The sequence below is a fragment of the Sceloporus occidentalis genome, unplaced genomic scaffold (assembly GCF_023333645.1).
Source record: "Sceloporus occidentalis isolate IW3139 unplaced genomic scaffold, rSceOcc1.0.p SCAF_7, whole genome shotgun sequence".
NCBI classification, from domain to species: domain Eukaryota; kingdom Metazoa; phylum Chordata; class Lepidosauria; order Squamata; family Phrynosomatidae; genus Sceloporus; species Sceloporus occidentalis.
In genome coordinates, this window is record NW_028316987.1 from 38348413 (window position 1) to 38363432 (window position 15020).

At 39.1% G+C, this 15020-nt stretch overlaps 1 protein-coding gene across 5 annotated transcripts in view; it reads left to right on the forward strand.

Moving 5' to 3' along the window:
- The window catches only part of PDE1C (phosphodiesterase 1C), a 280396-nt gene that overhangs the window by 253435 nt on the left and 11941 nt on the right, over positions 1–15020 (forward strand). Inside the window, exon 17 of one of the 5 annotated variants that reach the window (XM_089532638.1) lies at positions 7914–8075. The exons of the other annotated variants lie outside the window; for them this stretch is intronic. Coding sequence (XP_089388764.1) covers positions 7914–7927 — 14 coding nt within the window. The 3' untranslated portion in view covers positions 7928–8075. Of the gene's footprint in view, positions 1–7913; positions 8076–15020 lie in introns of those variants that run through there. 5 annotated transcript variants of the gene reach the window in all.

Consider the following 15020-nt stretch of genomic DNA (forward strand, 5'->3'; position numbering starts at 1 on the left):
TGAGCAAAAACAGTATTATCCCTATACCTGCTGTGTATCTCAACCATTAATTGGGTTAGAAGCATCTTATAACCACTTCACAGACTGAAGATCCTTCTGGTTTGCATGATTTATCACTTCCAGGGGAATTAAAAGATGACAATAAGAAGTCAGATAGCAAAGATCAGGGAAATTAGTTAAAGAAATCAGAGGGCAAGGAATCTTATTTTCTCTCCTGTTTCTTAATCACAGTAAAAAGTCCAGGCAGGCGATAGTAGAAAGGCTTTGGCTGCAGGTAATGTATGGCAGTATTACATTGATTTGGACTTTTGTATATCACTATGAGAGAAATGAACAAGTTATTATATGTTATACAGGAAAGAAGTGAATGGGAAACATAAATCTGCCCTGATTCATTTTTCTCTGTATAACACCTTTGGGGGGGGGGGGTGTAGTGGGGTTAGGGAGGTATACGGGAAGGTCAAATTAGATGTGGTTAATAATTGTATGGATGGTTTTCAAAATAAAATAACAGAAGGAAGGAGGAAGACAGAATCCAGGACATTTGGAGGATGAGAGTGGTTTAAATTCTTTGCCCTCAGTATAGCCCCAGTCCAGATCACTTTTCCACATCCACTCTTTACATTATGAGTAAATCTCCCATGAGCTTCAGTTGGAACTTTCTCCCTAATGCAAACAGAAACAACCATGAAAGGCTTTGTTCCCGATTGCGGCCATGCAGGGTAAAAAGTCCACCACAATGGTCCCAGTTGGGATTGCCACCTTGGCTGTTGCAAACTTGCATGAATGGGATATCAAAATTGCCCCATTATTCCACAAATGGTGGTAGCTATTTTGGAGTTAGTAGAGTAAAAGTGTGGGAATGTCTGTGTAATAATACTAGCTATAAATCATGGTGTGGAAAGTGTGGCCTATGTGCCACTTGTACCCCATGAACCCCACATTTGCTGTTCCCAAAGCTCCCTCACTAGACCTACAAAGCTCCTGAAGCCCTCCTTTAAAAACAATCAGATGATACTTACTTGCCAAAATACCCTGAAGCACATGTAAATGCAGTGGTTTACCCCTATGGTTATTGTTGTTGCTGTGTTCCAATTTATAGCAACCCTGAGACAATCCATACTACAGAAATAATCCAGTTTGACACTGTTTTAACTGCCCTAGCTCAGTGCTAAGGAAATCTGGGAACTGTAATTTTGTGAGACATTTAGCCTTCTCTGTAAGAGTGCTCAGGTGCCACAATAAACTACAATTTTCAGGATTCCCTAGCACTGAGACAGGGCAGTTAAAGCAGTGTCAAACTGGATTATTTCTACAGTGTGGATTGGACCCCTAAGGGAAACCTATCATAGGATTTTCTTGGCAAGATTTGTTCAGAAGAGTTTTGCCATTGCCTTCCCCTGAGGCTGAGAATGTGTGACGTGCTCAATATCACTCAGTGGGTTTCATGGCTGAGCTGCGAATCAGACCCTGGTCTCCAGAGTCATAGTCCAACACTCAAACCACTATACCATGCTGGCCCCCGCTCTATTCTTAGAACCCAGATATCCCAAATGCTGCTTCTTGGGCTGAAAATCGGTGCCAACTGGCACCCTGTAATGGTGTACCATCACTTCTATTATGTTGAGATGTTTGGGTGCAGCCAGTGGATGGGTGTGGAGGAATGAGCCCCATCCAGGCACATTTGGCCACTCCTGGTTCAAAGCCCCCCATTGCTCTGCCAGTGTACTAAATCTAGAACACCTTCAGCTTTGAATTCCTTCACTGTGAGAGGAGAAAGAACTGAAACTTTGTCTTTTAATGAACTCACATTTTAGATTTAGAACCTTTGTTTCTGCCTATCAATTAGTGCTACAGTTGCAAGGCAGAATGATGTGGCTGTTCCTGATGACAAGAACTGGAACAACAAGGAATTACAAAAGTAGCTCAGTCTAATGAAACATCCAGGTGGATTAAAAAGACCAAAACATTCCAGATTTTGTTCCTGTTCTTTCTGATTTTATTTTGGAGATCCATACCCATTTTTTTTATCCCTAAATATTTTCTATCAGTTTCCAGTATGATTAGAGACTTTTTATGTGAGCGTCCCAGGTCAGTTGATTTTAACCTAGCCCAGCATAAAATCTGAAAGAACAGGAACAAAATCTGGGACTTGTTTTGTCTGCCTCTAAGCTGTGATTTATGTCTCTTAAATACTTGAATGAACCATTCTTGCACATACAATAACTGTTCACTATTATGTATCTCTTAGTGAGAAGTATAAATGGATGTTAATCATGCTTTAAAAATAATAATTTTACCTCATGCCTCATTGTACGGAAGCAGAAACCAGGCCCAGAATAACCACTAGACCAGCTGAAGTTTCAGAAGGCCCAGAAATTTATTTACGGTACCAAGATTCGAGCATCCTGGGATGCAAAGCGAGCCTCCAGTATCCTTCTCACAAGTGTTTTATAGACAAGTGCAAACAGGAAAACCCAAACCCCCGTTTCTCCCTCCCACCTGGTTATATTTCACAATCTTCATTCTGTGGCGTTAGCAAGCATGTTTATATTCTTGGAATCATATTTTGTAACTGCAGAAATTGTTCTGGTTCATGATAACCTTATTTATAAAACAGGAAAACCTCTAATGTTTATGTCCAAGGTGTTTTAGCCAGATAGAGAAGCAGTGTGTTCCCAAACAAAATCTTATGCAAGAATTGCAAAATCTGAAACTAGTCTTTACAATAGCTGAATTCTAACTTTCTTTGAGACCTCAAATCATCATTCAGTCTTACCCCAAAATCATAGTCATAAACAGTCCTAGTCAGTTAACAAACAGCAATTCTAATATACTGTATTTCTTTAGTTAAACACGGGGGTCCCTTATAGTACCACACAAACACAGTGTAGAACTGAGATATTTAGCTGCTGTGTGGGATTGCAGGGTGGGGCTACTGTTGCTTAAACAGAGAACTGTAATAGTACCATTCAGAGTTGAGCATTGCTGTAGTGCTTAATGTTTAATAGGATTCCAAATGTTTAATGGGACCCTTTCAAGTCCCAAAGGTCTCCTAGCTGCAGCTCATTGGAGTGAGGGACATATTTTTTCTCCTTCCTCCTTCTGTGTTTCAGGTTATGATTGTCAGCAATGCTGATATGCTTGGCTGGGATGTTTGAGCAGAAATTAAAGTGAAATAAAAAAACTGAGCTCTCTGTTAGTGATCAACTAAGAAAACCAATTGACATGTCATTATTATTGCACAGAAAGCCTTGCATGAGAAATACCAGCATTTGGATAGTGGGGCAAAGGGGTCAGTTATGACTGCAGAATTGTTGTACCTGGCTTTATTTTATTGATTTCTGCCACTGTGTGAATAATCTCATTCATGCATTCTTGATTTGTGTTTCCCACTCATTATCAGTATCGCACCTATGCACATCTGTGCGCATCTATGTGAGTTTTGTTGCCCACAGATGAAGTCCATAATGAGGATGTATTTGAAACACATTCAAGACATGCAGAGTTTTGCCCTTATTTGTCCCGGGTCTATCCATGTTGGTTATTTCCACAGCTGACAATGTGAATCTTACAGGAAAACTATCCCCCTCCCGATTATCAATTATCCCAGGTTTTGCAAGTTTGTTGTAGGTCACAGCTAAACATAATCAGGTGCATTTGAAATTCATGTGAACGACACAAATTCAACCCACATTCTAACATGATTATTTTAGCTGTCTGATAACCTAAGCAATGTTTCCACCTAGTGGCTAAAATATATTTTACAGCATTGCTAAGGAGAGAATCTGAAATTGGAGCCATTTGTTGCTTTCCTTACTGCTATTTTTCATCTCAGCAAAATTACTCACATACCTGTAGTTAAAAGTGCAAACCTGTGCATGTTAACCCAGAAGGAAGTCTCCCTGTTTAATTAATCTTTCTAAATATATTTGGGATTTCAGGCTGAATAAATCAAGCCATGGCTTTGACATAATAGAACCATGACTGGGAATAAATGCAGTACTATCTTCCTCACTGGCAAAGCCTAAACACAGGAGCAATTTACACAGACATTTTAGTGGTTGAAAAGTGGGCTCAGTAAGTCTTCAGGTGAAAATTTTTTCATACATAAACATAAAATGATAATCACTGGCAAACTATCCATTTACAGGATATAGTGACTTGTCATTTTTCCACATGAAATCTAGTTACATGTGGTTTATTACATGAAAGCAGAATGGCTCCCAAACAAGGGACGGCCTTTCTGTTAGGCAGTCTGAAACTTTTTATTTCTTCTTGATATAAAAACTAGTTGCCATTAATTAATTAATTAATTAATTATGCTGTACATTTTCTGCCTCACATACCAATATTTCCAATATTTCAACAAACTGTTAATTTTATCCACCCTAATATCCTCCCAGCTGTCTACAACAAAATTTTGCTTGGGTTACAATATTTCAGAATTGGGTAATACTTCAGGTTTACAAGGAGACCTTGTAGCAAAGGACCTTTCCTTGTAAATGGAAATAAATGTATAGCATAAGCTACAAATAAGTTTCTGAATACAATCTTCTTTCTCTCAGTTAGTTTTGAAGACGCTACAAGATCCTTTGTATACTGATATAGACTATCACATACACATAGGTGCAAAACACACTGTAGAAATAATCTAGTTTGAGACTGCTTTATCTGCTCTGGTTCAATGCTAGGGAATTCCCAGATTTCCCTAGCACTGAGTGAGGTTAGTTAAAGTGGTCTCAAACTAGATTATTTTTGCAGTGTGTTTTTGACCATAGACTAACATGACTATGTCTCTGACCTTAGGTTTATTTCATTTAATACCCTAAAGATCTCTGCTTATGCAAGATTCAATACATCTGTTCAAATCCAAGCTGCTTGTTACCATACTGGTGTGCTGATGAGCAATCATTTTGAATACTTCCTCAGTTTTTAGGAAACTGGAACAATAAACAACTGCATATGATGTTAAGCACATATCAACACACGGACATAACGTATTTGGTAGGAGAATCTACTAACTGAGGACTAGTTAGTAGTTATTACTAGGTTTGGGAGTGCAGGTTTTGGACATAGATTTGGATATGCAGGTATTATAGTTTTGGACCTGCAGGTTTTGGACATGCAGGTGTTATGTTTTGGACATGCAGGTGTGATGAGTGATGGTAGTCAAAATTGGCAATATTGAGCTAGATGGATCAATGGTCTACTGCCAAATAAGGCAACTTGCTGTATTCATAAATACAGACTTTGAATTGGTTCTCATTCAGAATCTCTCATCAGTGCAATGTTCTCATCAGTGCAGTGCAATCAGTGCAAAGGAGCACTTTACCTCCATAGATTCTGGAGGTGAGAATATCAGATACAGACTTCAGTTTGAAGATCTATCAGGGGACAGTCTTCGGTTTGAAAGAATCCTCTGATTTGAAGAGTTGTATATGATTTGTATCCTTGGAGATATGTGTGTGTGTGTGTAGTGTAAAAGCATACCTGGCTATGGCCCTCCCTACCATTGTAAGATGTAGTGTATTCCTAATAAAATTATAATAAAAATTATAATAACTGTCTCTAAATTGTATCATGCAAATGAAGGTATGCAACAATACAGTGAAGTTAGCATGTGCAACGTTTACATAAATGTGTGTCCTCTTTTGCCCTATTTTTTGGCAATGGGTAACGGCCATTTCAACTGAAGGTGAAAACAGATGCAATGTGGGCGGACTGTGACTGAATCTTCCAATATTTTAATTTTTACTTAAAATCATCAAGTGGTATTGGGGATGGAAACTTTATAATCCATCCCCCTGCTGTCTTTCTGGATGAGCCATAGTTCAGTACCAGAGAAAACATACAAAGCTTGGAAATGTACCATGAAAAAGTAATTAATTATAATTTTAGTTCCAAGGCCCTCCCAAGAAATGGTTCATTATCATGATCATTCATAATTGTTGAAAAAGTGTGAGATTAAATATTTGTGTTATTTGTGACTTTAAAAAAAAATCTGAGTGTTACACACCACTAGCCTGTGGTGAAAGGCACACTCTGTTTCAGTCAACCTCATAATTTCCTTAGCACCCACAACAGAGCCTGAGGTGCCAGCAAAAGCCTATATTTGAGGCATGTGATATTATTCTTCTGTCTTTTAGTGAGGCTACATACCCTGTAACTATAAAAGTAACTGAATATTCAGGTTATACTGCAAAAGGAGTGAAATTGACTCTTGTTTAGTCTCAGTCATAATACTGTGGTACCCCTTTGAAAAGGAAGAAGAAAGAAAAAAAGAAAAAGGGGTGGAGAATATAACAGCATAGTTGAAACAAACTGATTTATTTTAGCATGAGCTTTTGCGAAGAAATGGATTTATCCATGAAACCTCCTTCTAAAATAAAATTAGTTTGAAAAGTGTTGCGAGATTTACCTTCCTTTTCTCCCTGCCTCTACCCTTTTCTCCCTTGCTGAAATAGACAAACATGGATATCTTACTGAAAAATATTGCACCTTTGTGTAATGTTGGCCCGGTACATACTGCCCCAAAAGGGCAGGCTGGAGGTGGCATGGTGTCCCTCCGCCCCCAAAAGAACCCGGAAAAACTGAGTGACACGCAACGACGTCTATATGTTGCACGTTGCTTATGTCATCATGGTGCCCCCCTTATGGATGGGAGGCTGCCATTACACTGCGGCTGTGACATCCTAGAATAGCTTTGCAGGGTGGGAATGATAGAGGAAAGGAGCATTCCTGTTCTCCTGCCCTCCCACCCTGGAAATGGCTGCTGAGGTGGGGAGGGTAATTCACAGTTTTTCACATTTGCGGAGATCTTGATCCCCTTAACACCTGCAAATGTGAAGGGATCACTGTATTACTCCAGAGCATCTGAATGCCACAAATTCCTGTCCTGTGGTATAAAATACACACACATTCTCTTTCTCTGTCCACGTTGTGGGTGTCTCAACACCCACAACAGAGCACAGGGCACATCATGCATGAGCTACTGCTTGAATCACCTGAACTTTCCCCAACACCATTTAGGAGAGCCACACCTATTGTAACTAAAAGTAAAAGCCAAAGATATAACCATGTTAGTCTGTAGCATCAGTATGTAGAGAGATCTTGTAGTACTTTTGAAACTAAGGGCCTGAACAGACAAGTTAAAATAAAGGTGCTTCGGGTAACTTTGGAGGTATGCTGTTTAAATGACACGCGCGTCTTAAGAGGCCAGAAGCTGCGCCAATGCTGCACCCCAGTCCTTAGGACTGGAGCATAGCTTTGGCATGGCTTCTGGCCTCTTAGGACACATACATCGTTTAAACAGTATACCTCCAAAGTGACCAGAAGCATCTTTAATTTGGCTTGTCTGTTTGGGCCCTAACTGAAAGAAAGAACTTTCTCTCAGTCAGTCTCAAAGGTGCTACAAAAGTTTGCAATGCAAAAGAGGTGGAATTTGTTCTTGTGGAATTACTATCTTAAGATGTTCTAAAATGCTGGTACTGGGGGGGGGGGGGGGGAAGAATTAATCAGAGAGGTAATTAGCTATTTGCAACTAGTTACTGTACAACTTTGTCCCCTGAAGGCTTGGAAGCATTTTGTGGTCACTGAATATGATTGTTCTCTAGATGGGTATTTTCAGGGCTTTCTACCCCTTCAGGTTTCCCTTCTAAATATTTTTAAAATTCCTCTTTATTTCTGCAAAACCTGGGGTTCACCTGAGCTTCCTTATACAAACCCCCCCCCCCTCTTTTGTGGAAGCCAGATGAAAAGAGGCATTCAAAGAATGGATTTGCTTTAATAACTTGGAGAGCATTATATTTATAGAGACTATTTTTTGTTCCATTTTTCTCTACTTCTTGAACCAGTAGGAGAGGAACATTGACAACTTTCTCTCTCTCTTTCTCTCTCTTTTTCTTTTCCAGATACAGAAGATTAAAAAATACACATATGTAATCAAAAAGAGACTGCAAATTTCTTTTCTTCATTATTCTCCACCTCCTTCCACAAAGACCAGTTTCTGGGGAGGGCATTATGCAGCTTTCCAAGCCACTTCTTCTTTTCCTCTTCTCACTGGCTACTTTGCAGTTATTGACTTGGGGGGGGGGCCTTCATTATTATTATTTTTTAAAAAATAATCATTTAAGTGATTTTTTTGTTTTTATTTTTGAAACAAAGTTTCCATTTAGCAAAATGACTCCTCTATTGAGACTTTGGAGACCTTTTGGTTTTATCACCAGTCCCAGCTTGTGAAAAAAAATTTTTTTGACATGATGAAGCGCAGAGCTGACCCATCCATGGAAAGAAGCATGAAAAACACTGTGGTTTCCATGAATTATTTTCATGAACAAAAGACAGTGAGGGAGTGAGAGAAAGATGCAGCAGCAACACAGAACTGTCTTGTCCCTATGAAGCCATGATTTAAAGCACTGGGGTTTTGCTTTTGTCTTTTTCTTGCCTTTTTTTTAACAAAAGAAATTAGGCTATTTTACAAATAAGCTAATTGCTAAATTCCTGAACAGCTTTATAATATTTTTCAAAAAAAATCTGTAGATTTCATTTGTTGGCTGTCTACTTGATTTATATGTTATCATTCATTGGATCCTATCAATTTGTTGTTTTGGTATTGGAGCAAGGATATCGCTTATGTTCTAGGTTAATGAGTTGTTTACCTTGGCTACTATAAGCACATATTTAACAAAGGTATGTCTATTATGCCATTATTTCTAGAATCTTTAGGCAACTCTGCTAAAAAAAAACCACTATAGGGAAACATATCAGTCCCTCTACTCATCATCTTTTAATCACAAAGGGTGCATCTACACTGTAGAAATAATGCAGTTTGACACCACATACAGTGCTTTAGCTCCATCCTGTGAACTCCTGGGATTTGAAGTTTTACAAGGCCAATAATAATAATAATAATAATAATAATAATAATAATAATAATAATAATATGATTTATTTATATTCTGCCTTTTTCCGGAGGAATCAAGGCAGATTACAACAGAAACTTTAGCCTTCTCTGCCAAAGACTGCTGGTGCCTCACAAAATTACAATTCCCAGGATTCTGTAGGATGGAGCCATAGAAGTTAAAGTGGTGTCAAGCTATATTATTTCTGCAATATATATACACCCTGAATGAACTGAGACAGATACAGTTCACTCTCCAGTACAAGCAAATCAGGATGTGTCTGATCATTTTTTGAACTTCAGCTCATCAACTTTTGATAATTTTTCAGAGCTCTGGGGCAAACAGAGTACAGTGCAAATTCATGTTGCTCATTCTTATCAAATTTTGCTCTTCTTACTATTGATAGCAAGGAGATTCGCATCCTTAAATCCTGCCAGGAGAGATGTGAGATCTAAAAGACAAAACCAGGTATTATCGATGAAGATTATTTCACCCATCAATCTCACCGGGAGATCTAAAAGATGAAAATGCCTGCCCTTGCCCGGGCTGTAGGCAGCCTGTATCTTCCCAGGCAGCCCGTCTGCAACCTGGACTTCTCCCATGGCTTTTTTTTAGAATGGGGAAATCTTGTTTGTAAAAAAGGCATGGGAGAAGTCCAGGTTGCAGACGGGCTGTCTGGAAGGATATGGGCTGCTTACAGGCTGGGCATAGATAAGTATGATAATACCCATTCTTGCCTTTTAGATCATGCGTCTCTCCCAGCAGGATTTAAGGGTGCGATACTCTCCCAAAAGTGTCTTGGTACTTATACCTTAGCACTGTAATGCTTACAAATGCTTCAGCTTTAGGGCAGGGCTGAATGATTAATGCACACCATCTATGTAGTGTCTTACTGCCATGTCCATTACTCACCTTCCCTTCTAAGAGCAACCAATCTCACCTACATAGCACAGTGCACGGCAAAACAGGTTTGACCTAAATCTCTACAAATAAAATGCATTGCACTGCAGTGTACACTAGTGCCATTAATTCTAATGGATATCATGGTACTATGAACATTTATACAAAAATGAATCCCAATGCATGCAGTGAGGACTAGCAAGGGAGTGCCATAACATCATTAAAGCTGTGTGTTTTGTGCACCCTGCTTTTTTACACCTTCCTGCAGTCCCATACTTACTTATGGGAGTAAGTCTAATTGAACTCAGTGGGGCTAACCTCTGAATGAAACCTAAAGGATTGTCCTCTTCAAGGTTTCTAAACTCCATAACTAGTTTGCTTCTGTGTAGCATTCACAGGAGAGATATCTCTAAACTGCCATGCCCCTCTCATACTACACAGTTACAGCATGATAATTCCACTTTAAATGCCAAGGCTACATCTTACGGAAGCCTGGGATTTGCATGTTGGAGTGAGTATTTAGAATTCTCAGCCAAAGAGCTTTACTACCTCGCCAAAGTACAAACTCCAGGATTCCACAGGATGTGGTCACAGCATTTAAAGTGGAATCATAGTGCTTTGACAGTCTATTGTGAACAGCCCTCAGGACTGGTATGTGAATCATGCTTTTGACAGAAGCAACTTACAGGCTGAGAACTCTTTAAACAAAATGCCACACCTGATGGATTTCTAAAGCCTTATTCTAGTATAAGTGTGCATAGGACAGATGTCCAAACTGTATGGTTTAACTGTATTTCCCTCAAAGAACCCTGGTAACTCTAATTTCAGCATATGGCCAAGAGCCTCATGTCTGATCATTACACCCATTCTTTATGCTAAACTACTTTGTAATGTACAGAGGATTGCACACACACACACACACACACACACACGCATGCACGCACGCACACGCACACACACCAAAGCTTAGGGTGCCTTCCTCATCCTGGATATGTTCTAGAAGATGTGAAGCTGAGGATAAAAAGGGTGGCTGACTTGCTGAAAGCCAACTGAATACTCAACTCTTGGTGGATTCTAAAGCCAGATTTTCCAAAGACTACCTGCTTTTTAATGGAATATTTTAATACATGTCCTTAAGATCCTGAACATAATGGGAATTGACTTGCTAATCCCAGTCAGTGCAGGTCAATTGTTTATAGGTATACCAATAAGTAAGTCTCACTGGGTTTAGCGTTGCTTATTCCCAAGTTAATGTGGATAGAAGACAACAGCCTTGGATAGGATTCAGGAAAGACTTATATTTTTTGGTTCAACTTCTAAAACAAATCAAATATTGCTATATATATACAAATATTTTTTTATTCTCAAAGATTAAATTTTAAAATATCAAGTTCTATACCTCTACAGAAACAACAGTGTTTGGATGGTTTATCTACTCCATTTCCATTTCTACTTTTTATTTTTAATATCAGGAATGCTGCACTGCCCCCCCCCCCATCACAAAAGTTATTACAATTCTCTCTATAACACCTGCAGTTGCCTCACTCTATTTACTGGTAGGATCAGTGCTGCACAGATTTCAGGGCCTGTGAAAATCATTTTCTCTCCATCTCCATTCCTCATATGTAAATTGTAATAATAATGCATCTCAGGGCAAGAGAAGATTGACACAATGCATAATGGAGTGATCAGCAGTTAACGGTGAAATTATTGCTCTCTCGTTTTTTCTTTACCCTTTAGGGAGGGCCAACAGGTTAATGGGCAAAATTTGTTAAGGGTTAATTTTTGGTTTGGTCTGGGTCTCTTGGAGATTAGGATTCAAATCCTCCCTCGGCCATCAAAACTGATCACGGCTAAGTCACAGTCTCTTGGTGTTAGAGGAGGCAATGACAAACCTTCTCTTAAGAAATCTTGTAAAGAAAACTCTATGGTAGGGTCAAGTCAGTGTCAACTTGAAGACAGATAGCAACAACTCCCCTTTATCCTTATTCCAAGCCAACTGAACTGTCCGAATTACTCATTTCTCTTAAATAAACTTAGAAGCAAAAATTCTCACAATTAATGGGGTGAGGAAGGGATGAAAGCAAGGGCAAGGATTTTCACTATTTCCCATCTGTAAATGGACATTACAAATAAGAATGTGTGATTGAGAAGAACAAACAGGGTTTTTTGTGCGGGGTTGGCCAGGGACTCACTTTTTAGGTTTGGGCAAATCACTTTATAGGATTGCACTCCACCTCACCTCCTCTCGCCATAGAAATAATACTGTGCTAGTTTCCTGTAATATTATGGGTATTTGAAATGAAGCATCATTTAAAAATATAGGAGCACCAATGGCTTATGATCACATGATTTCATTTTATTCTGTACTTTTGTTAGAGGCAGAGAATTGCCGTTGAATTGGCATGGAAAGTGAGGTTCAGGTAGAACCTGTATGCTTAGCTCTCCTGGCTGTGGCACTCTTTCTCACTTTATAGAACCAAAAATAAAGCCTTTTTCCTTGTACATACAATTCCTGATATTCTGAGATTATTGTACGATTTTGGTTCTTTTCTAGTCTGCAATAGCTTCCACTCCACTGATTTTGTACTCACTATTACAGACAATGTACAGTACATATAAACAACTTGTTTTAGAGCATGATCCTCTCAGGGAAGTGGATGTAGGATATAAGATTGGAAGTTTGGGTACATTACGTATATTCCATGGGCAGGGTTTTGGGTGAAGCAAGAAACATCTGTTGAATTTCATGCCCAATATACTGCTGTAGCCACTTGACTGTTAACAGTTCTGTATAAAGATGGTGTAGCTGTTTTTTTTTAAAAAAACTATTTTCAAAAAAAATCTTCATACTGACTATGTAGTACAAAATAACCAAACTAAAACATTATGCTTTATTGCACCTTCCTTTTCTTGTAGTATTACCCTCAAGCAGGATGAATTACATGGATTGCGTTTTGACTTTCACCATATTTAGAAAAGCAAATTGGAGGTGAAATTTGCATCTAGGTTTCTCCCTAAATCCATTAACAAAGATTCCCCTATTTCTGAGATTCAGATCCCTCAAACAGTAAAAAGTCAAGAGGCTTATGGTGCTTGCCTTTGACTGTCTTCTAATTAAAGAACATAGCTTTACTTAATGCAGATCAGATTATGTTTATTCTTTCCAGCCCCAAAGTAAAGAGTAAGCTCCAGAGTTTCAGTACAGAAAACTGAATTACTGAATAATTTCCCCCTAGTAGTGTTATTACTTGAACAAAAATGAAATTTTTGCTTTATTTAACAAATAAAAATGTTTGAAGTTACCTGGCTCTTAGAAGAGTTCCTATGAGTAAATCAACAGCAGAACTCAATATTCCATTTCGTTAGCATCTAGTTTTATAACTTATTCTCACCTTAGTAAAATAACAGTATGTACCACCTACTGAATCTGCTTAGTCTTCATTATAAATGTGGCATTTGCAAGACTTCCACAGCATTACATCCTGCTGTGCTGATTCAGTGCTTACAGCTTATGATGTTTATGATGACTCTAAGGGGAACCTATCATGGGGCTTTCTATGGCTGAGAATGTGTGCCTCACCCAAGGTCACTTTGGCTGCATCCACACTGCAGAAATAATCCAATTCCATGAAGTTTTAACTGCTGTGGTTCAATGCTATGGAATTCTGGGAACTGCAGTTTTATGAAACATTTTGCCTCTTCTTTCAGAGAAAGATCCAGTTCCTTACCTATAGAGAGAGCTCTAGTGCCACAACAAACTACTGATCTCAGGATTCCATAGTGTGGAGCCATGCCAGTTAAAGTGGGGTTAAACTGGATTATTTCTGCAATATGGATGTGACCCTAATGGGTTTCCTTGGCCAAGTGGAGAATTGAGTACTGTAGTCCAATGTAGTCCAATACTCAAACCACTGCACCACACTGGTTCTAGTGCTTACAACACAGAGTTGAAATTTCATGTGTGCTAAAGTCAACATATCTGGGATTCACTTCCATGTTAATCAAAATAATGTTTTACATCAAACATATAGAGGCTAGAGACACAATTTAGACTGTCCCACATGAAGGAGCCCTTTCATTATTTGTGATTTCTTTCTGTCATTTTATTATTATTATTATTATTATTATTATTATTATTATTTCACTTAGCTTGTGCAGGGAGAAACATAAATACATATGTACTGAACTTGTGGGTTTTTCAGCAACTAGTTTTTCCACTTCTAGGAACTTTATCCAGACCAAGATCAGTCCAGTGTGCTCTAATGTATACATAAGTGTTTATGATCTTTTGGTTTTTAAGCAGTCTGATTAGTATTTTCTTGTCACAGTTTATAAAGGTTGTCTAATAAATCTAATCCACTGCTGAATGGTGGAATTAGGTTAGACTGCCTTGGCTGCTGGAAACTGATTGGAGCTGCTTTCAGAATTTTCATGATGCAATATCTGTTCTGAGCTCAACACATCTGACAGCATTGGCTATTTATATGTAACATGACACTGGCCTGGCACATACCTCCCTTTGCGGTGCCCTCGTCATCTGCAAGGGTTGCCTGGGGGCAGAGCTCCCACACGTCCTGCAACCCTCTCGCATGACAAAGGCGTAACAATGGCAGTGCCCTGTATACATGGGTGCTGCAATTGTTACATAAATGCCCTGTGGTGTCCGCACGGCACCATGCGGCACTTACGTAATGGATGTGCCAGTGGTGCACTTGTTACACCACCACCATGGTGTAAAAACCCGCTGGTGGGAAGTCATGCCATTTGGTGGCTGAGGGTTCCCTCCGGTGGAAAAATAGGCACTGGCAGGCCGTCCTTTTGGGGTGACCTGTACTGTGCCTATGCTAGGAAGTATATACTGAACAATTTGATATTGAGATTTCAGCTCTTTTTGACTTTCTCAAGTACCTGTATTTTTCTGCTGAAACTGACTACTAAGCAGGCTCAACATTACACCCAACATACTGGGGTGGCTGCATGGTGGGAGAGCACCACTGTCCATCTCTCCTGCTCTAGCCCCCTCAGAAGCCACAGTTGTGATCACTATTCTTGTTTTGCTGAAATTCAGCGCTCTGCACCTCAGCATCTAGAAAATGGAGGATAAGAAAAGTCTCCCACTGTGAAAATCTATTCATTGTCACAAAAACATGGTGACTGTCACTAGCTGTTGTCATATTTTTATATGGTTGTGACTGATTTTTAACTCACGATGGA